The sequence below is a fragment of the Erpetoichthys calabaricus genome, chromosome 13 (genome assembly GCF_900747795.2).
Source record: "Erpetoichthys calabaricus chromosome 13, fErpCal1.3, whole genome shotgun sequence".
NCBI classification, from domain to species: Eukaryota; Metazoa; Chordata; class Cladistia; order Polypteriformes; family Polypteridae; genus Erpetoichthys; species Erpetoichthys calabaricus.
In genome coordinates, this window is record NC_041406.2 from 82,926,238 (window position 1) to 82,950,432 (window position 24,195).

Below are 24,195 nucleotides of genomic sequence, written 5' to 3' on the forward strand. Positions count from 1 at the left end.
CCTGCCAACACTCTTCAGTTGTACAACAGTACAGGGTCATTGGTTGTCACATTTTTAGTTTCAAAATTCTCCACATATTCTCTTTTGGGCACAGGTCTGGATTTCAGGCAGGCCAGTCCAATATCCACACCCTCTTCTTCCACAGCCATGTCTTTGTAATGTGTGCAGAATGTGGCTTTGCATGGTCTTATTGAAAAATGCATGACGTCCCTGTGTTGGCTGGGATTGGCTCCAGCAGACCCCCGTGACCCTGTGTTCGGATTCAGTGGGTTGGAAAATGGATGGATGGATGGATGACGTCCCTGAAAAAGATGTTGTCTTGAAAGCAGCATATGTTACTCTAAAATCTCAATGTATTTTTCTGCATTAATATTGCCACTACAGAAGTATAAATTACCTTTGCCAAGGGCACTGACACAACCCCATATCATAACAGACCTTGACTTTTGGATGTGTTGCTGGTAACTGTCTTGATGGTCCTTTTTGTCTATGGTCCCAAGCACACGGCATCCATTTCTTCCAGAAAAGATATGGAAAACTGATTCATCCAACAACAGTACATGTTTCCACTGTATGATGGTCTATCCCAGATGCCTCTGAGCACAGAAAAGTCAAAGTTTCTTCTGGGCATGGTTAATATAAAGCTTCTTTTTTAGACAGTAAAGTTTTAAGTGGTACTTGTGAATATAACTCCGTATCGTAGTGCTTGACAAAGGTTTGCCAAAATAATCCCTTGCCCATGTGGTTATATCAGCTATTGATGAGTGGCAATTCTTGATGCAATGCCGTCCAAGGGCTCAGAGATCATGGGTGTTCGGTTTAGGCTTGCACTGAAATTCCGCCTTGAATTGTTTAATGATGTTATGCACTGTAGAGGAAATAAAATGCACATCCCTTCCAATCTTTCTTTGAGGAACACTGTTTTTAAATATTTCAATACTTTTCTCACACATTTGTTGACAAACTGGAGATCCTCCGCGCATCTTTACTCCTCAAAGACTCAGCCTTTCGTGGATACTGCTTTTGTACTAAATCATGATTACAATCACCTGTTGAAATGACCTGTTTGAAATCACATCGTTATATAATTTTTTTACCTTATTACTGTCCCTAATTTGCCCTGTCCCAACTTTTTTTTTAAATGTGTTGCAGGCCTGAAATGCAGGAATGGATGTGTATTAACAAATGAAATGAAGATTATCATCTGTATTAGATTATGAATTGTATTCATGGATGAACAGTAAGAGTGCATAAAGTTTCAATGGAAAACCTTAAGTAAATATATAAAGTTAGAAAAAGTACAAAAAGAAACAATGAATTAACATAATGTGCCTTGATTAATTTAACATTCAGCAAAGAAAGTGAAAACTCCTGCAAAAGGAAAATACAGTACCTAAGAAATGATCACAACTGTATGTTAAAACATTGTTTATATTGGTAACAGGTGAAGGGCTTACCTGACTTTGCTGCTTGTTAAGTGTGCAATGAAAAAGCTTATATGGTGAAACACTTTGCAAAGATCAATACAAGTGGAAAATCATATAAAAAGTTTCAACTAACAAGGCTGTGTTTGAAATCCAGCTCTGTTTCCTGTACAGGTGCAAATCTCAGTCCAGGCTTCCAATTTTATTTCCAGCAAGCAAGTAATGGCAGACTAGAATTGACAGATCTTAAACTGACAGAAAACAGCCCCTGCCACACAATCCTGTGCCATATTCACTTAGGCATTTATCTTTTAAAAATGCCTAAAGGGAAAAAAACTCCTTTATGCAACAAAATGATCTGTGGTATATGCAAAAACAAGTACATTGGAAACAAAAAAGCAAAGGTATTCTTTACCACAATGTAAATTTTAACAATAACATTGAGAATAAAACTAAACTTGTATCCATACAGTTTAAGATCACTGTTATGTGTGTTAATAATTGTGATACTCTGTAATACATGAACACAGTTATATATGTTAAAACATACAGTATTTTTAAATATGTTTTTGTGTTTACTGTTTTACTGTCTATAAATACATTAATTTCTTAAAATTCTGTTTTAGGAATAAATTTGTTTGATTCCTTAAATGTAAATGTCACTATTATTTTAGTTTATAGGCCAGTGTAAGTCATAAAAAGTATACATTTTTACAAGAAAAACATTGACACATACTTTATTTTTGTTATACTTTTATAGAATCTAAAGGTTATTTTATATAAATATGCAGATCTAGGCAATACAACATTATTATTTTATCTTGTTCTCAAACTTGTATAACCCTGTTCAGGGCTGTGGGGGATCAGCATTGGTCACAGAGTAGGAAACGGCACTTGTCCAATACAGCTTCAACTCATACACAAAACCATGCTCACACTTACAGTATATGGGGACAATTTGAAATTGCCAAAAAACCTAACCTATACGTCATGCAAAATTTTCATGGACAATGTCTGGATGCAGCATTCACACCAAGGATAATAGTTCTATGAGGAAGCAGTGTTACACCATAACTGCGCCATCTATCAGCAAAAGGCAAGAACCAGACCTGGATAGGATGCCAGTTCTGGCAGGCCCAACTCACACATTCAGCACACACTCCCAGGCTCACCACCTAACCTAAAGTTCACATCCTTGGGAATGTGGAAAGAAAACTGCCACTCAAGAGGAAAGCTCATGCAAAAACAAGGAGAACAGGCAAACTCCAAACAGACAACAACAGCATTTAAATACAGAGTGCTAGATAGGTGAGGCAGCAGTGCTTACCACTGTGCTACCCCAACATCCTAAGCACATTTAATTTAGATAAATATATTTACAAAGTCCATTTTTATAATATATTCATACAATAAAAATTAGATACACTGGGATGCTGTCAAATCATACGTTCCTATGTTGAAACGACATATGTGATCAAAGAACTCTGAACTGCAGAATACGGTAGTAGCGATTATTTCCTGGTTTCTTTTCAAATCTTTTGCCAAATCTGTTTCTTTTTTTTGTTTGTTTTTTTTGAAAGTTTTTTTTAGATTGAGATGCATTATTTTATTTTTAACAGGAAAGCTCTATCCAACAGGATCTGCCGTGTATAATATTCAATTGCTTACATATCCATCCCAATTTCAAAATTAAAATCATATTTAAATACACGTATTAGCAGCAGTCTGCGGTGGGTTGACATCCTGCCCGGGATTGGTTCCTGCCTTGTGCCCTGTGTTGGCTGGGATTGGCTCCAGCAGACCCCCGTGACCCTGTGTTCAGATTCAGCGGGTTGGAAAATGGATGGATGGATGGATTAGCAGCAGTGCATGAATTCAAACAAAACATAAAATGGCAAAAAAAAAAAATCAAGTGGGCCGTATGGCTATGGTTTTTAAATGCCAGTTTTATGTGGACCAAGCTGTTTGATTAATAATTTGTCAATTACTGATTGAATTAAACTGTTCAAAAAGAGAATCTCAAAATATGTAATTGGTGTAGTTCTACTGCTTTTTCAATCATTTGACTCAGCCTTTGCGCACCGGCTAATTAGAAATATGATGTTGATTTCAGTACTTTATTATGCACATGAATGCTAGCCATTTGAAATACAACTGAACAGGTGTGTAAACTCATGGAATAACAAAGTTACATTACGCAACGAATCATTAATACTGTTTTTGTCAATAATTAACTGTTAGTTCAGTATCAGGCTTTATTCTAAAGGTTTTGTTATTTATTAATTATTGTACAAAACCTAATCTGTCTAAATTTGTAAAAGCTTACATTTTACTTTTGTTTTATTGCAATAGCTGATTGGAACATCCTAGCACCATATCATTCATGAAAATAACAGTAAAGTGCTATAAATCATTGTCTTCAGCATATGTAATATGTTAAGAAAGCTAAATCCTTCATTGTAAAGAACAAATCTTGATAATAGGCTTGTTTATATAGAGCCTGCAAAGGGGTGGAAGGAGTCATTATCATGTCAAAAATTTTTTATATGTTATTACACTATGTGCATAAATGCTGACATGTGCTTTGGTGGCTGTTTTTGAAAACAATTTTATTTCTAATAGTTTTACACAACTACTAGCTATCCTACCCATTTAAGATGGGTTAAAATCTAAGTAATCAACATTGACATCAGCATTAACATTGGCAGTGCACCATCTATTATAATGTATTTTGTAATGCATGTAGTAATAAAATACATTGCATTTCTCATTCCAGCAGATGGCATATCACAAACATTTGTAGTACTAAAAATGCATTACTATAAATCTTGGTGATGTGCACTTTGTTGTAATGACAAATACAAAGCACATATCTTTGTTATACTGTATGTTATTTGGTATGGAATTTGTAAAAGTAGTGTTACATGTGTGACGCTTCATCTGTTGGAATGACAAAAGCAATGCATTTTATTCCTACAAATATCTGTGGTAATGTGAGACTTAGCAACCGGATGACACACAGATACAAAGACATAGAGACACTTGTCTTTTTATTAAGGTGGATTGATTGTGCTTAAATTTTCTGGACAAATGGGAGAAATAAACATTTATTTTTAATTTTAAAATTTTTGCACAGTGGAGAATATACACAGAAGAAATGTTAATCCATTTTATTATTCTGTTACCAGCAGTCAAATGATTACAAACAGCAGATTTAAGTCATATATTTGGAATAGGTTTATGTTTTCTAAAACTCGTACTTACATTGGAAGTCTAGAAAATATACCTGCAGATATGGAAGTAAGACCATCGTTAATTCTGAAACCTGGTTGGCTCTTTGCATAGTTCACTAAAGTCTCAATGATCAGCATTCCCAAAAAGAAAGGTGTTGCCTAAAAAACAAACAAAGTTTCATTAAGAAATCAATCAAAGGATGTAGATGAATGCTAAATATGAGAAATCCTTATCATAAGTACAGGGCTGGGCACACCAGGTCCCAGGGTTTTACAGTAATCAGTGAGTGCAGCAATAGCTGATTGGTGCCTGTAAATAAACCCCTTGAATGTGTGTCTACGGATGCATTGGTAAGAATGTGGAAATGTGACTTTTGTTAATTTGTATTGTAACAGAGTTTCAGGTTTAATGCACATAAACAGGTGTTAATTGCTTTATCTGATTAATACATGTATCTCTAGTTCACTTTATATAAAACAAGTGACCTTGCTAAAATATAAAACTCTTAAGCAATATAGGGTCAGGGTTCATTTTCTTAAAAAGAGCAAATCAGACACTATCAAGGTTTTAAATGCAGCATATATATACAAAATAAAATTATGTAAGAGATTTTTCTACTAGCACAAAAATTTACTACTTTTGAGGATTAAACTGAGCTTCTTCAGCACTTCACTGATAAGATGCTACAGAATTTCTATGTCGTCAACAAACGTCACATTTTCTAGTCTTTATAACAAGTTATCTTTAACATTTTTTGGCTTGTCAGTTTTTTGAACCACGTTCTGTTCTTCACATAGTGTGCAGTACTTGGTAGTTGGAGTCTATCCCAGCATAGTGGTGACCAATGGAACAATGATTAAGCTAACAGACTAATCTAACATGCAATTCCATGGGGAAAGATTCAGAGTGCCTGTTAAAACAACTTTTGTGTGCTGCATTTGGAGAAAATGTGCAAACTCTACACAGACCGTAACAGTGCTTGGAACCAAATGTAGGTTTGAAATGTGACCAATAAGTAAATGTTAAGTTTAAAATTGTATGTTGGTTATAGCTTAATTCTTTTATAATCTTGGACGTCGGAGACTTAAACACAAAACAAAAATTATAATCATAAGAAAAATAGCTTTGAACTGCTAGGTGAACTTTCTTTATCAGCCAAAACCAGAAATCATAGTCAAGAGGGCTGGACTGTAAATTTGTAATATTTTATTAAAACCATACTTTCTTCCTTTTGTCTTCCCCTTATTTTTAACAGATGAGGACTTATTTCAAAACCTTGTCCTTATATAAGATGATGTCTAACATGTCAATATGAATGCGAAGAAAAAATACATTGGTGGCTGAAATGGTTTGCCCACATTTGAACAATGGACGAACATCACTTTCCACACAGACTACTTTGGAGGAAACACCCACTGAAATGGATGAAAAAAGATCGGCCCCAAAGAAAAAACCTGGGCAGAACACATTGAGGTTGACTTATGCAACTGTAGATTCAGCCTGATAGATGAAAAAAAGCACCAAGACCACCCTTTCTGAAAGAAGTGCACATACTGTACCAATGACACCTATAGCAGCATACTGGCTTTGAGGCCAAACTGAGCCAGGCGCCAGCTAAGGAAAAAGAAGATGTCAATAACAGATAAAAGATAAAAGACACCACAGCAAAGGGAAAGTGTCCATATACTCATAGTGTAAAGCCACACAATAACACCATCAAAAGGAGGAAAAAAGAACAAAGACAATATATAAAAAACAAACAAAAAAAGAAAAACAGTAAAAGTAAAAAAAAAAAATTCCAAAAGCATAAAAAGGAGCAGAAGCCCATCCATGCTCTTTGTCACAGAACACCCCTCTAAACATCTACTGGGGATCACTGGCTCTGAGAGCAACTCCTCTCAAAGTTATCAATTATATTAATCCATATTTATCTTTTTTACTTTGTTTTTATTTTCTGGTGGCTTTAACATTTTGGATTTAAGTGTTCCTTTTCTTTTCTGCATACTGAATACATTATGTGGCTAAAAGAAAGCTTAGCAAATAAAATCACACAAATCAAGGAAGAGACAGTGTTGATATAAAAGCAGGAACTCTTAAGTGTCATCACCATTACATGTAGTACGGTGGATGGTTATCGTGGTATGTTTTTTTACCTTTATATTACTGTGACCTTAATAAATATCACAATTTTAAAAATGTGTATTTGGCACATGTGAAAATGCACTGTACAACTATACAGAAAGTGTGCACTAATTGTCATTTTCAAGTAATGTTCTTTCTATTAAGTAATTCAGATTAAAGAATTATTTATAAACTCTAGACCATCATTTCACTTTCCTTTTTTATCAGACAGATAGTGCATTCATAGTCTTTAAATGCCTACTGGTGAATAAAGTTTAGAGTCTGTTTAAGTGTGAACAGCTACGGCACAGCTAGAGATACACCAGAGGCAAAGCTTCCTAAGATAATTAATGCAGTGAATGGTAGCTTTGACAAACATTTCAACCCTTCTTTTCTCAGAAAAAAGGACTAAAGTCCAATTTCTTATCATTTGAAAGGGTGATAGAAAAACCTTTCATTTCATATTTCCAGTCAGCAAATGAAACATTTAATTGTGCCACTTAAAGCCCCTTACAACACTACAAAAATCATTATTCTATGTGGTATTGTTGTGCAACATGCAACCATCTCAAGGTAAGTGAAAAAGCAAACTGTATTTCATTTCAAATAAATCAAACAGTGCACTGAAGGCATTCATTACAAAGTTAAGAAGCCAACAAATGAGAATAGACAAATATTACTGTACATATGGTCTATAAACTGTTACACTGAATAAGCATTAAATGCACATTTTGAGTTAAAATGATATACTGATTTTTTTACCGATCAATATTCTCTTTTGTGCTTTTTGAAATGTAAAACTTTTGATAACTATTAAATGCATTATGCAAATATTATTTGTCATCATAAAACCAAGGTGTCATGTTTGCATAATGGGCAGTATGCTGTCTCACAGCTTTGCTGACTGGGGTTTGACTGTCAGTCAGGTCACTATGTAATGCATGAAGGTACTTTGAATTCCTTTTTCGCTTTAATTGAAAAATGGAAGTTCAGAAAATGTTCATCCTTTAGTAACCTGGATTAAATTCCCAGCCAGGTCACTGTCTCAATGGAGCTTGCACTTTCTAACTGTACTCTGGTTTCGTTCCACAACCTAAAAATCTTTGCTTGGTTGACAGCTGACTCTAAATAGACCACATATGAGTAAGTGCAGAGAGTGCCCTTCGGTGGACTAGAGCTCTTGTCAAATTGTGCCCAGTAATTTCTGGATAGTACCTGGCTCCCTGTATCCATGGATTGGAAAAATTTATTTCAGAAAGTTGATCGATGGATTGATGCATGGATGGATAGATGGGATATTTGTTACAGCCCATTAAAGGAAACAGCACAAAATATTTGACAATAAACATATTGTTATATTTATTATTACTGTACAAGTTCAACAGTTGAATGCTGCAAATACCTATGTATTTATTATAAGTATTGTTATGAATCTGTACATTGGCAAATTAGTACATGCTTGTTTAAACTTTTTTATTATTAGTTAACTATCACTATAAGTTTTATGATGTACTTCCATCTGATTTTTGCATTTATTTTTATTATAGAGATTGTTTTCAATTATTAGAAAATGTTTTGTTTTTATCCTTCTTTAAGCTCATTTATGGCCGTAGCCATGGCGGCAGCCAGTGTAGCAATCATCTCTTTCAGTTCGGACAGTTCGCTTCGGATTTCGTGCTCCGCGAGTGGAAATGCAGCTCCAGTTACAGCAGGTGCTGCGGGCTCTCGATGAGTAGATGAGAGCACATCCTGCAGGGCCTTTTCTAGTCTCAAATGATCCTCAGAAATCGGCGATCCATCGTGACCAGTATTGCTTGCACCTTCGCTCCCATTTTCACTCTCGACTGGAGACGATACCATGGAGCGGGGTCCTAGGAAATCTGCGCATTCGTCTGCTTGTTCCAGGTCAGTCTCCGATAGGCCATACCTTGCACTCGGGCCTGATGTCTGTCCAGACTTTGAAGCAGCTTTAAGTTTCTTTTCCGGTTCTTTCTGACTTTTCTTCTTGTTACTCATGCTTGTATATTGTAGTGGAAGGTCCTTGGTCGGGTTAAATACAGGATACCTCTAAATAATATGAAATGCGAGGGAAAATAAAGCAGCTGCTAGCGGAGCTCTGCTTCAGACGTCCATCTCCTATAACGGACGAGACCAACTCCCTATTTTAAGCTTAAAGACTGTTAATGATTATATTTTCGGCAGATAGTATTAAGAATTCAGCTGCAATAGATATCTCTTTGTTTTAATTGTCTAAGGCCGCTGCGGGATGGGGTTTGTTTTGTTTTGGATGTGCTCTGTCTCTTTGTATGTCAGAGGACCGGGACATCGCGAAGTGGGATCAAGCCTCATGTGGGGAGGCAAAATGGGGGGGTGGGGGGATAAAGGGGGGAGAGAAGGAGAGCAGGCTATATCTAATCTATTCTTCTAATCCCTATAACTATAAATATCAATGCAACAATAGGCTAAAATGCAATAACTCATGGGGAATTTTGAAATTAAGATTAAAACTGCCTCACTACCAGTTAAGACTATAAAATGACATTAAAAACTCAGAATCAATGTCTCCATGATGGGACAGTTAACTTTGTGAGCTGGAATGTTAAAGGCCTGAATCATGAATTAAAGAGAAAGAAAGTATGCTCCCACCTAACAGGCTTAAATGCTAAAATAGTATTTTTACAGGAGACCCACTTACTAAGCAAGGATCAGTTCAGACTACAAAAAGACTGGACTGGCCAAATGTTCCATTCTAGCTTTATAAAGAAAACTAGAGGGGTGGGAATTCTCATACACAGAACAGTTCCATTTGTAGCATCAGATGTAGTATCGGACCCTGAAGGGAGATATGTGATGGTCATGGGCAACTTATATAACAGTAAAATGATTTTGATAAATGTTTATGCACCCAATGTCGATGATAAGGAATTCATGCAAAATCTATTTGCATCCATTCCCAATGTGAACACTCATAAAATTATAATGGCTGGGGACTTTAATTGTGTTTTAAATCCACTCTTAGATAGGACTCCTGTGACAGGGGGGACGACATCTAATACTGCAAAGACAATTACACAGTTTTTAAATGACCACAACTTATCAGACCCCTGGAGGTTTCTTAACCCAAACTCAAGAACATATTCATTCTACTCACCAGTTCATTATAGCTACTCAAGAATTGATTATTTTTTTTATAGATAATAATTTCCTGCTTACGATTAAATCATGCAAATACGACAAAATTGTTATCTCCGACCATGCCCCTCTAGTCTTGGAGCTAAAATCATTAAGCCCCTCACACTCACCTCGCAGATGGCGCCTTAACCCTCTTCTATTGGCAGACGAGAACTGCACAGAATTTATATCCAAACAAATCAGCTTCTTCCTAAAGACAAACACGTCCACAGAGGTTTCTGCTGGAACACTCTGGGAAACTCTAAAGGCCTTCCTAAGAGGACAGATTATTTCATATCTTTCCCACAGAAATAAATTAGAAATCAAGAAAGTGTCAGAGATAAGAAGCGAAATTACTAGAATAGATGAAGAACAAGTCAGACGTCCAAGTGAAGCTCTCCACAGGAAAAGGCAGGCCCTGCATACAGAACTTAACATCTTAACAACTAAAGAAACTGAACAACTTATTTATAACTCTAGACATCATTACTATGAACACGGAGAAAAAGCTAATAAGCTTTTAGCTCAACAAATTCACAAACAAGAAGTTCGCAATGCAATACCAGTAATCAGCAACACGAATGGAGAAGAAATTATTGACCATAAAAATATAATGCACGCATTTAGAGATTATTATAAATCCTTATATTCTACTGAGCTCAAAGAAGACAACACACGATCTAATGCATTTCTGGATATATTACAGACACCACAAATAGATGCTTTAAGTGCTGAGGAACTGGATAAACCTCTGATGCTAACAGAGTTACTAGATGCTATAAAGTCACTTCAAAGCGGGAAATCAGCAGGCCCTGATGGTTACCCCGAAGAATTTTATAAGAAATTCTCCACTCAGCTAGCTCCCCTCTTACTGGCAACATTTACAGAAGCTAGAAACAACCAAATACTACCTCAAACATTTCATCAAGCATTAATCACCATCTTTCCTAAACAAAATAAGGACTTGTTACAATGTGCATCATACAGACCAATTTCACTCCTGAATAATAATGTTAAGATACTCTCAAAAATTCTAGCTAGAAGGATGGAGAAAGTGCTGCCCTCTGTAATATCACAGGATCAAACTGGATTTATTAAAGGCCGACACCTATCTTCCAATCTCCGACGCTTGTTTAATGTTGTATATTCACCAGCAAAATCAAACACCACAAAGATATTACTATCATTAGACGCAGAAAAAGCATTTGATATAATTGAATGGAACTACCTTTTCACTGCATTGGAGAAATTTGGGTTTGGCCCGAATATTTGTGCATGGATCAAACTACTGTATACCAATCCAGTAGCTTCAGTTTGTATTAATAACATTTGCTCAGACTACTTTAAGCTAGAACGTAGTACCAGACAAGGATGTCCCTTGTTGCCACTGCTGTTTGCAATCGCCACTGAACCACTGGCGGTTCACTGCCGAAATTCTTATCAGATAAAGGGGATTGTCAGAGAAGGACTGGAACAGAAAATTTCTCTATATGCAGATGATATGGTTTTATATATATCAGACCCAGAAAACACTGTCCCTGCAGTTTTAACAGCACTAACAGAATTTCAAAAGATATCTGGTCTTAGAATTAATCTGAATAAAAGTATACTCTTTCCAGTGAATTCACAAGCATATAATATTAGATTGGACACCCTACCTTTTACCATAGCAGATCAGTTTAAATACCTAGGGGTAAATATCACAAGTAAACATAAAGCTCTTTATCAACAAAATTTTGCCGTCTGTATGGAAAAAATTAAGCAAGACTTGCATAGATGGTCAACCCTTCATCTCACTCTAGCCAGAAGAATTAACGTTGTTAAGATGAATACCCTTCCTAAACTTCTTTTTTTATTTCAAAACATTCCAATATATATCAATAAATCGCTTTTTAAACGGTTAGATTCAACAATAACCTCATTCATTTGGAACTCAAAACACCCACGTATCCGAAGAGTGGCCCTACAAAGACCTCAGGCAGAAGGTGGCATGGCTTTACCTAATTTTCTGTTTTATTACTGGGCAGCAAACATACAAGCCATAAAAACCTGGACACAAATATATGAACATACACAGGCTTGGTCTGCAATAGAAGTAAAATCCTGTAGTACTTCTTTATACTCCCTGCTCTGCTCTCCAATAAATGCAAGTTATCGCAAATATACTAATAACCCAATTGTGCTTTACTCACTCAGAATATGGAACCAACTTAGAAAATCTAGATGGAAAATCTTTTATCTGTGGCACCTCTGCAAGACAACCACCTCTTTCAACCCTCACAAACATATCCAGTTTTTAATACCTGGAAACGTTTTGGGATTAAAATGCTCAGAGATCTTTATATAGACAACATATTTGCATCTTTTGAACAATTACGTTCCAAATTCAACCTTCCAGCTACACATTTCTTTCACTATCTTCAAATTAGAAATTTTGTTAAACAGAAATTGCCCGATTTTCCCCACCTCGTACCCTCCACAATGCCGGAAAAAATACTGCTCAATTTTGAGGAATTAAACACCATTTCCGCATTATATAAAATCCTATTAGAGTCCCTACCTTTCAAAGATCCAAGAGGACATTGGGAAGAAGATCTCTTAATCAATATATCAGAAAAGGAGTGGAAGGTAGCAAAGTAGAGAATTCACTCGAGCTCCATATGCGCAAAGCATAGAATTATTCAACTAAAAATTATATATCGAGCTCATCTGTCCTGCTTAAAACTGTCCAAAATGTTTCCAGGGCAAGATCCAACCTGCGAACGCTGCAACCAAGCTCCTGCCTCACTGGGTCACATGTTCTGGGCCTGCACCAAACTAACATCATTTTGGACCAAAAGTTTTAAGTGTCTTTCAGACAGCCTTGGTATCACAATTCCTCCTAATCCATTAACAGCTGTGTTCGGTGTTCTTCCAGACAGACTTGAAGTGGAGAAGGACAAGCAAACGCTGATTGCATTCACTACACTTTTGGCACGCAGACTTATTCTGTTAAATTGGAAGAATCCTAACTCTCCTCTGATAAGTCAGTGGGAAACCGATGTTTTATGTTATTTGAAATTGGAAAAAATCAAATTCTCAGTTAGAGGATCTGTATAAATTTTTTTCAAAACCTGGCAGGATCTAATAAATATTATTTTAGAATAAGAGAAATAACTATTGTGAATTTCCCATTGGGATTAATAAAGTATCTATCTATCTATCTATCTATCTATCTATCTATCTATCTATCTATCTATCTATCTATCTATCTATCTATCTATCTATCTATCTATCTATCTATCAATCTATCTATCTATTACCGCATTTAATTCCCTTCTCCATTTCTTATTTACCTATATATTTATTTCTCCCTTTCTTTTGTTTATTGTTGCCTTATTAAAAAGCCCTAAGTAAGTCTCCTTTGGCTAAGCTCTCCTTCTCAGGGGTGGGGTTTGATTTGTCTTCAATTTTGTTTGGTTATAAATTGATCTATTTGTATGGAATGATTACAATAAAAATTAATATATAAATAAAAAAAAAAGAAAATGTTTTCTGTCATTTTGTGTTGCTATAGTATGTGGTCCCAGGTGTAACATAACTGACATCATCAGCATGCCACTAAAGAATCACTAAATTGAATGAGTCACTATCCTAGTCTGAGGATAAGAAAAATCTATTTTTTTGAATGTATTAATTGTACTATGAAGATTTCCTGGTTCTTGACTTCTGCTTTTGTTTCTTGGGTATAGTTTCGGTATTGACATACGATAGGACCGATCTTTGGTTTTAACTTCATGCTAGATTACATTCCCTTCTCCTGGTCATCCCCTTTAATCATGGTAGTCTTTTCTGAGTAAGGCTAACAAGTACATTTTATATACTTTTTAAAAACTTCAGAGTTGTTTTAGAAAAATACTTGTCTATGCTAACAATTACATCTTCAAGGAAAGGACTTTCATTAATTAAATTCTGATTCCCTAGTTCTTGGTTATGTGAAAAGCAAAACAAAAATGATGTACATAATTCAAAAGTAATCCATTTTAAGCAACACGGGACTGTATCCAGTTTCAGCATGATGAAAAACTTATAAAACGTCTCTTCTTGTAGCAGTCTGAGCTTGATTTAGTTGGATAACTCAAATATATATATATATATTGCCAAATATTTTTGTGGGGAACAATACCAGCTGGGCAGCACAGTGGTGCAGTGGTAGCGCTGCTGCTTCACAGTAAGGAGACCTGGGTTCGCTTCCCTCTCTGTGTGGAGTTTGCATGTTCTCTCCGTGTTTGCATGGGTTTCCTCCAGGTGCTCCGGTTTCCTCCCGCAGTCCAAAGATATGCAGGTTAGGTGCATTGGCGGTCCTAAATTGTCCCTAGTGTGTGCTTGGTGTGTGTGTATGTGCCCTGCGGTGGGCTGGTGCCCTGCCCAGGTATTTGTTCCTGCCTTGAGCCCTGTGCTGGCTGGGATTGGCTCCAGCAGACCCACATGACCCTGTGTTAGGATATAGTGGGTTGGGTAATGACTGACTGACTGACAATACCAGCTTATCTTCATATCATTGAGACTTCCTTTATTATAAGCAATGAGTGCTAGCAGACAGTACTAAACAAGAGTGAAACAGAGTGAGAGAGAGAGAGAGAGAGAGAGAGAGAGAGTAAGAGACAGAGAGACATTGCAACATGGCCTACATCACTAACTCTGCCTTACTCTTGTCACTAGTTTTGATACATGTTAAATTTTGAGCTTGTCAATAATATGAATCTTATCATGGTGCTAGAAAATGATGACATGTTGGATGTTGGTTTAACATGCAAATAAGAATTTCACTGTATACATGACAATATCACAACTACTGCATGAAATTTTCTTTTTCTGTGCATTGCACATATCCATGTTAAATGGTTTGATTTTTTTTAGTAATGGTTCTATTTTGCTCTTCTCTTTTAATTATTTTTATATTTAAATATTTGAATTTTAAAATAATATATAGCTAAAAAAGTTTATTTCTATTGCACATTTTCACACAAAGTATGTAGCTCAAAGCGCTTTACAACATGTCAAAGAAGTAGTTACATGCAAAAAATAAATAAATTAAGATAAGAGTAATAATTAATAAATACTACAAAAAATAAATAAATAAAGCACACATCATAAGAAATATATGTACCTAGCCATCCTCCGCGGCTTCGCCCACGTATTAGTGAAACAGGACAGTGAGGAGGGCCTCTCCCAGCTCTCTACTCCTGACGTCACTCTTCCCCCTCCCCTCAGCCTGTAGCCTATGTCTCGGATTAGAGAGAATATATAGCTCCTGCAAGCGAACTATGATTCTTAGCACAATGAGAGAAGTCGCAAAATTAGCCGGAATGTTCAAGCAAATTATAGAAAAAAAAATCTAAATCCATTAAGTAGTTCTCTTGTTCGCTAACTAAGCGGAGTTAAGGTTACGCCCCAAGGCAGACGCATGAGTGAGGTGGGCACCACCCCCCTCCCTGCAGCCCATTTGAGTCTCTCTCGGATTTGCGCTAATAAATCTGTACCGCAAGCGAACTATGATACTTAGTGCGATGAAAAAGTAACAAAATCAACCGAATGTTCAGCGGACCCCCGTGACCCTGTGTTCGGATTCAGCAGGTTGGAAAATGGATGGATGGATGAAAAAAATCTAAATCCGTTAAGTAGTTCTCTCGCGAAAAGTGGACATACATACAAACAGGTCTAAAAAACTGTAAGAAATTTCACGCTTGGACCACAAAATTTTAAAACCATTTCTTAGCGGCACCTATGGGCCAAAGGTAACCTACATTCCAAATTTCAAGTCCCAAGTCCTCATGGTTCGGGAGATTTCGTGATGAGTGAGTCAGTGGTATTTGGCTTTTATATACTGTATGTAGATTAAGAGAAGTAGAGTCATTAAATGTATAGTATAAATGAAATGTCCATCCATCCATCCATCCTCTTCCGCTTATCCGAGGTTGGGTCGTGAGGGCAGCAGCTTGAGCAAAGATACCCAGACTTCCCTCTCCCCGGCCACTTCTTCTAGCTCTTGAGAATCCCGAGGCGTTCCCAGGCCAGCCGGGAGACATAGTCCCTCCACCGTGTCCTGGGTCTTCCCCGGGGCCTCCTCCCGGTTGGACGTGCCCGGAACACCTCACCAGGGAGGCGTCCAGGAGGCATCCTGATCAGATGCCCGAGCCACCTCATCTGACTCCTCTCGATGCGGAGGGGCAGCGGCTCTACTCTGAGCCCCTCCCGGATGACTGAGCTTCTCACCCTATCTTTAAGGGAGAGCCCAGACACCCTGCGGAGGAAACTCATTTCAGCCGCTTGTATTCGCGATCTCGTTCTTTCGGTCACTACCCATAGCTCATGACCATAGGTGAGGGTAGGAACATAGATAGACTGGTAAATTGAGAGCTTTGCCTTACGGCTCAGCTCCTTTTTCACCACGACAGACCGATGCAGAGTCCGCATCACTGCGGGTGCCGCACCAATCCGCCTGTCGATCTCACGCTCCATTCTTCCCTCACTCGTGAACAAGACCCCGAGATACTTGAACTCCTCCACCTGAGGCAGGATCTCGCTCCCAACCCTGAGAGGGCACTCCACCCTTTTTCGGCTGAGGACCATGGTCTCGGATTTGGAGGTGCTGATTCCCATCCCAGCCGCTTCACACTCGGCTGCAAACCGATCCAGAAAGAGCTCAAGATCACGGCCTGATGAAGCAAACAGGACAACATCATCTGCAAAAAGCAGTGACCCAATCCTGAGTCCACCAAACCGGACCCCCTCAACACCCTGGCTGCGCCTAGAAATTCTGTCCATAAAAGTTATGAAAAGAATCGGTGACAAAGGGCAGCCCTGGCGGAGTCCAACTCTCACTGGAAACGGGTTCGACTTACTACCGGCAATGCGGTGCAAGCTCTGACACTGGTTGTACAGGGACATAACTGAAATGTATTTTTCAAAAAGCTTACTTAGCCGCTGTTTCAATTATTTGAATATGTTACTTGTGTATCTTGTAGCTGTTGCTGCCTAAATGGATAAAATCCTTACTGGAAAGTGAAGGGACAGGCAGATAAATGAATACTGGTTAATTTATGTGTGTTTATTATTTTAGATAAAGTTCTCTTTCCCCCAATGTATCCATAAGAATACCCTGTGTAAGAAAGCCACAATGTTTGTCTAAGCTCATCTGTATTTGATGACCTTCTGTATAATTCTATGTGTACAAGATCCCATTATCTTTTAACAGGAGTATGATTTATTTGCTTATTTCCGATACGCCATATGTTATACGTACATATTCATTATAACAAGTTCAAAATGTTCATACTTACAGTACAATGCAATGACATTAAGTGTTATTGTATGTGTCAGTTAACCTTAAGTAACCTGGGCAGCAAGCAAATTGATGAAAACTGATATGCAGAACAGGCACTGGCTTCAAAAATAAGTGAATGTTTCAAGAAGAATGTGCTCCCAGAGTCTAAATAGCAAAATACTAAATAACCACTACAGATGTAGCTTTTTTTAAAAATCATCATTTTTGTATAAAAATTATTTCTTACACCCTGTATGGAAATGGGTGGATTAGTAACAACGTTTCATTAAACAATCATTGTATTTATCCAGTAAAGAAAGAAATGTACACTTATAGAAACAACAGAAGTTTGGGGTTTTCTTCTTAAAACTATACAGACGTTATTTCTTTTATTGAAAGAGACAAAAAAAAAAATCAAATGCCTAAGAATAAATGCCAGGCTCTTAAAATGGTCAAGAGACTTTTGAAAATTCTCTCTTGGAAAGTAAACTTTGAACTACGACCTCTCTCTTGTCAGATGACAACATTTGCACAGCAGATGTTCTGAAATTTTGTTTTCCAGCTATAAGAATTTTTAGCACATTTAACCTCTCAGTGAGCTGCAAACAAAGTTACTCACTATGAAAACAGTAAAGGGAATGAAAGATTTGTATCTGCCTCAATTTAAACTGAAACTGATTGTAAAATGTACAAGCATGTTTTTATAGATGGACTTGTTTCAAAACACAAAAAAGTGTTGCACTCATCAATTTATTTGTTGGGTTAAGTGGTTTGGGTGTTTAAGCAGTATTTCTTTTATACCGTATAACTTAATAAGCTGTATGATTTATATTATGCTATAGTGCATGGGGTCTCATTCATAGCAACACAAGAAAAAATCTTACAGTGTGTTGCCAAAACCTCCAAGAAATGTTTTAAAGAAGAAGGACTGAATTTTGATATGTATGTAATAAGCCACCCATTCTTTCACTTTCAGAACCTGCTGTGCACAGTACATAGTTTGCAGGCAGCATCCAAAGCAAGGAAGGAACCAGCTCTGAATAAGAAGCCTCACTATCACACAGCATAATAACATACATACACACTCACAAATACTCACAAAAGGGCCAATCTGCATTTCCTGTTCAGCCTTACTGCAAATCTTTGGATCGAAAAGGGAAAGTAGGCATACCAGAGGAATTATATGCAGTTGTTAAATGAATTTACAATATAATCAATATACTGTATAATCAGTACCCCAAAGTTGAATCAGACTTAGCTGTAAGGCAAAACTAATATCAGCTATGCCATAAGACACCAACTCAGTAACATTTCTATATTAAGACCCACCATATTTTGGACAGTAATTAAAATTACAGTGTCTGTAAAAAGTAATCACCCCCTTGAACGTTTTCACACGTTATTCCTATACAATTGAATCACAGTGGATTTAATTTGGCCATTATGACACCAATCAACACTTTTAACATCAAAGTGAAAACAGATTCCTGCAAAGTGGTCTAAATTAATTACAAATATAAAAAAATAAAATAATTCATTGACTCAATTTAATATGACACACGAAAATCATCACTGGTGCAGCCAATAAGTCACATAAGTAGTTACAGAATAGATTACCTGTGTGTACTCAAGGGTTTTCATTTGAATTGTTTGAATTTTTTCATGCAAAATGCATGAACTTGCACATCTTCATAGTCATTAATAAAATAGAGTCAGATATGATTAGTTAGGTAATATTATCGTTAGAGAAGTCTGTACACATATAACAACTTCATGTCAAAAATGTCATTGCACCCACCAATCTATCTACCTATCTATTTATCATAAAGAATAACTGACTACGGAGACTGAAGGCTGGGAAGGGTAACAACTAATTGGAACTAAGCATAGCAATATGCTCAGTTAATGGGAATATTTGACAATGATTGGGACGAAATATGATGTACTGCTAGAATAAAGGGAAAATACCACTGTAGTGATATTGTATGTTACTTAGATATATTTGTATAGGTATAAATGTATAAAATAATACAAATTACATGCAAATATGAAAAATGCATGTCTAAAATCTCAGAATCACTACATGGAGAATTTTGTTTTCATGTTATTCTTTGATGTGTTTTTGATTATATTAACTTAAAACATTTGTATCAGCCTGAAAATTTAACGTTCTTTTAGTTTTGGGGTCTGCTAAGTTATGACAAAAGATCTTAAATTATGATCAATATCTCAGAAGGTAAGGGATTCATAATGATACACAGTGTTTCCCTAAGTTAGCCAGGTTTGGGCTGCACCTCATTGCTGCTTTGTGGGATGCAGAGAAGTACCTAGGAACTACAACAATTCCACTTCTTCTACTTCCACAGATATGGATGGCAATTTGATTTGATTAATTTAAAATATAAAAATTGTTGAGGATTTCACATTTTTGCTGGAGACTCAATGTTTGATCCAGCTTCTTTCCCTATATATATATTTTTAAGTTTTTTGTTTTTTTTAAACTTAAAAACATTACAATTAGTAAAAAAATGGGTCAGGATTATTTTAGAACAACATATATGATTCTTGCCAAATTCTGAAGCTTTGCACTATTCCTTACAAATGTAATTTGGATTTTTTCTAGTTTTAGGTAATATAAGACATAATTTTTCCATTGATTTATAGAGGGTGGTTTAGAATTCCCTTCATTGACCAATATAAATTGACAGGTAAGTAGTTTAGTAAGGCAATCACAACAGATTTATTGCTGTACAATCTTATCCTAGTGATGGGTGACTTGCAAATGATTTGTTCATTTTGAACGACTATTTCAATGAATCATACAAACAACAGTGCTTGCGTACTGTGTAGGGCTGCTACGATTAGTCGATGTAATCGACAACGTCGACTACAAAAAATCGTCGACATGGATTTTTTATTGTCTACGCGTCATAAACAGAACCTTCAATAGAGGCTCCAGTCACAAAGAACCACACTGTTTTTTGTAACTGCAATGCACTACATGAACGTCTGGGGGCAGTATCGTTTGTTATTGTTTGTCAAGACTGCACACAGTAATACCAACGTAAGCATCCCGGAGCTGTGATGCCGCCGCCGCCGTCTCTCAAGAGGTAAGTTTTAGCGAGTAAAGTTAATGTCACGTGTTAACGTTGATGTTTGTACTATAATGTATATATCAAGGTTTCGACAATGATAGTTAACCCTTAAACCGACACATACTTGGGGTTTAATGCACCCCTGGACGCCAAGTACTTTTTAGCTGCACTTTTTAAGTAAATGTCACAATTCACAAAGAACATGTGAAATTTTAATGGAACACATATTTTTTTTTCATGCAAAGAGCATCACAATTACTGCAACATTGATCATTTTACACACTGCAAATGAACTGTAAAAACTATAAAAAAAAAATTAAAAAACTACTGCAACAGTCTATTATTATATGTTCAAGGTACAACTGACGCCATTGAAAATTCAGTAAATCACCGAGCCAAATGCGCTTCAACTGTCTGCATGCGAACACACAGAGGTAAACGCTGATGATTGCAGGCTCGTCTAGTATCGCGGCTGAGTCCCAGAGACAGTGGTGCTGCAGTTCTGCTGGGGCCGGCAGTGGTCGTGAGCTGGCCGCACAACAAATATACGGCACTGACTGATCAGCTCCGGTGTGCTGGAAAATTGCTCTGTGAAGCAAATATAGCCGGTTGCGGGGTTCAATGAGTGTACGTCGCCGAATATACTTGGCTCCGGCATGCTGGCAAATTGCACTGAGAAACAACTTTAGCTGGTTGCGGAGTTCAATTAATGTACTCGGCTTTGGCATGCTTCCAAATTGCACTGGAAACTGACTCTAGCTGGTTGCGGCATTCAACAAATGTACTTTTCCGAATATACTTGGCTCCAGCGTGCTGGTAGTAATTAGCTTGTTACATATTTTAGTCCGCTATTTTTTTATTTTGGCATAATATAGTACATGATGTGATAAACTACAACACTTTTCCTTCAGAGTGTGATGATTAAAACATCTTTCTCTGTCTGAAAAATCATTCTTGTGCATTCCTGCTACCTCTACTCCCTCTGAGCGTCTCTTCTCAGCAGCTGGGAACATTGTCTCAAAGAAGAGAGCCAGCCTCACACCACAGCATGTTGAAATGCTCATGTTCCTGCACTGCAATCAGGAATATATGAACTGAATCTTTTATAAACTGTACATTATTGTTTTATTTTATTTGAATTGAAGCTTTATTTAAACTTTTGGACTTTAAGACACACCAGTGGCCATTTTTGGTTAAGTTTAATGCACTTTTTTTGTTTAAAGACTATGTGCACTTTAGTTTGTATTGTTTAATATATTTCTTTTTTACTGTGATGGTCACACTAATATAAAACATCTGATTATTTTCAAATTCATATATTTCACTGGTTGTTATTTTAATTTGATTATTATTAATTTTAATCGTGTTAATGCAGAGACATCAGGGTGACTTTCACAGGTGGACAGATGTGAGCAGATGAGGTAAGACATGCACTGGGGCCCAGAACAGGATGAACCACAGGTCGCAAGCATCAAAATAGTCAGGCATGAAATAATCGTGACTAATTCGAAAAAACATTGAACGATTAGTTGACTACTAAAATAATCATTAGTTGCAGCCCTATTGAAATATGGCACAGCCAAAAGTGTACGTTCTTGCCTGATGGTTATTTTTCATCTCTTTCATACACTTAACATTCCCTTATTTTTTGCAAGGACTTAATCTGGTAACCACCACCATCCAAAGAGTCCGCATTGGTTTTGTTAATAGTGTTTGCAGTTTTAGCGTTAGTAAACCATAATTGCAGACACCCGTTTGTTGCCTGGCTCTGCAGAGTTGTTGTTGCCATGTTAGGTATTAACATAGACATACCCCAGAGTATCTTTACCAGTCTATGGAGCCAAGTCTGTTGTGCCATTTGACTGACATCGAATTGGTCTGGTTCAGAATTTGCCAGTGGGTCAAAGTAGTCCCCATAAATGCAGTTTCTTGTGTTCTTCACCAGTTCAGTTTCTTGGAAGTCCGTGCTGGTGCCTAGAGCTAGTCAAATTGTCCAGAACATAAAGAATATCTTAAGTCTGATTTTCAAATCTAAATATTGGTAATACTACTGATTGTATAAGCAATGCACAAAGAGAATTTTGCAGAACCTTTCACAATTCTAGTGATTTATTACTAAGGGCACAATGAAAGACGCTTGCCTCAAGATACACTGAGCCTTATGATGCACTATCAGATGTAGGACTTTTAAAATATATGGTGCTATCAGACACTTTCCTTGTTATTACTTTCTTTCACATTTCAAAGCTGAAGCCATGGTAACTGTCCCCAATTGAACATAATTGCATGTCTTGTGGGATTGTGGATCATATTCATGATCATCATCACTTTCATGAGTATACTCTGGAGGGTCATTTAAATACCCCCTGAAATAATCTTGTTTCCCTGCTCTGTTTGGTTGGTAATTCTGCTAGCATTCATGCAATCCGTTACACATATTAGGAGAATGTGTTTTAGGGTAGATAATTTCTCAGGATTTGGAGATATTTTCATGCTGTCTATTGTCATTTTGATATTTTTTGTGTTTTTTGGCCCTTTCCACTATTTTGCTAATAATTTCTTTAGTCTTGATAGTACATTGATAATGTTGTAAAACTCTTGATATGCAACATTAAAGAGATTGTTTCATACATAAGTAGTTAAATAATAGAGACTTTTTGAGTGTTTTGGCAAAATAAAAGGGGAAAATTAAAAACAAGCAATATTAGAGAAACTCACAATAGGGAAACTCATATGGAAAAATCAAGAAAATAATGTTTCAATGTTTTTTTTAAAGAAATTGATGGCTTTCAAATGAGAAACAGCTGTCATATAAAAAAGGAAAGGCAATGATATTATAAAGAAAAAGTTTACAGGGAATAAGTATGAATCCCCAATATTTCATCTTTTCCACTTCCCAGAAATTCAGTAACTTAGCAATCTTTTATTGTCCTTTATTACTTTTTAAAATTTTCTGAATTTATATGCTATTCTTTTCCAAAACGTTTGAGAGAAAATTGCAGAACTTTAAAAAAATATGAACGGCTGTTTTTTCTGGTAAGTGGATGCTGTGACAACATGCAATGATTTCTTTTCCTTAGCAAAAATCTCCATTTCTTTTTAGGGAATTCCCAGGCATTCCCTGCCCAGAGAGAGCTATCACAAGTCATTCTACAGAGCAGTTCAGGACAAAATAAATTAAAACAATGCAATGAGAGTACAAAAAAATAGTTTCTCATCCACAGAAAAATCTAACATCTTTATCTTACCCGACATGAATTCAGCCAAAAAATTTATAAAAAAGCAAATAACATTATTAATCTTAAAATTCATGATGGATGTTACAAGCAACTACATGGCTGGATATGTAATACAGTAGTTATTGTTTTAATTAAAGAAAGAAATAATAAAAACTAAATTATGTTCCAATGTTGGTTCTTTCAAAGCACAAAGTAATAAAAAATGGGTCATTACAACATGTCTGGCATGACATTGAAACACTTGAACACATTCCTGTTAATTTTAATTTTTCACTTGTGAAAAAGGCTTGCAGCTGGCTGTAAAAAGTGACAAACATATGTTTCAACTTAAAAGTCAACATTTGATGCACATCACTAAATTTTCTCTACGGCTCTCCTATCCTACACCAATTCCAAACAACAAGTTTACATTTCATTGAATAACTTCTAAGCAAGTTGAGTACTTTATATAAATTGTTAAGAAGCTACTGGCCTGATACCGTATATCTTGGTGAGAAAAGTACACATAAAATAGGAAGACCTGTGGTTTTATAAAATTCAAACACCATAAAACCCACAATGTTATAAAATCTGCATAAGCTTTAATTGTTTTAGTTGTATAATGG

At 36.5% G+C, this 24,195-nt stretch overlaps 1 protein-coding gene across 4 annotated transcripts in view; it reads right to left on the reverse strand.

The window, feature by feature from the left end:
* agmo (alkylglycerol monooxygenase) overlaps positions 1–24,195 on the reverse strand; it is a 278,974-nt gene that overhangs the window by 242,304 nt on the left and 12,475 nt on the right. For 3 of the 4 annotated variants that reach the window (XM_051935716.1, XM_051935717.1, XM_028817173.2), the window contains exon 2: positions 4,689–4,816. In XM_051935716.1, coding sequence (XP_051791676.1) covers positions 4,689–4,795 — 107 coding nt within the window. In that variant the 5' untranslated portion in view covers positions 4,796–4,816. Of the gene's footprint in view, positions 1–4,688; positions 4,817–24,195 lie in introns of those variants that run through there. The other variant, XM_051935718.1, reaches the window with a different exon arrangement.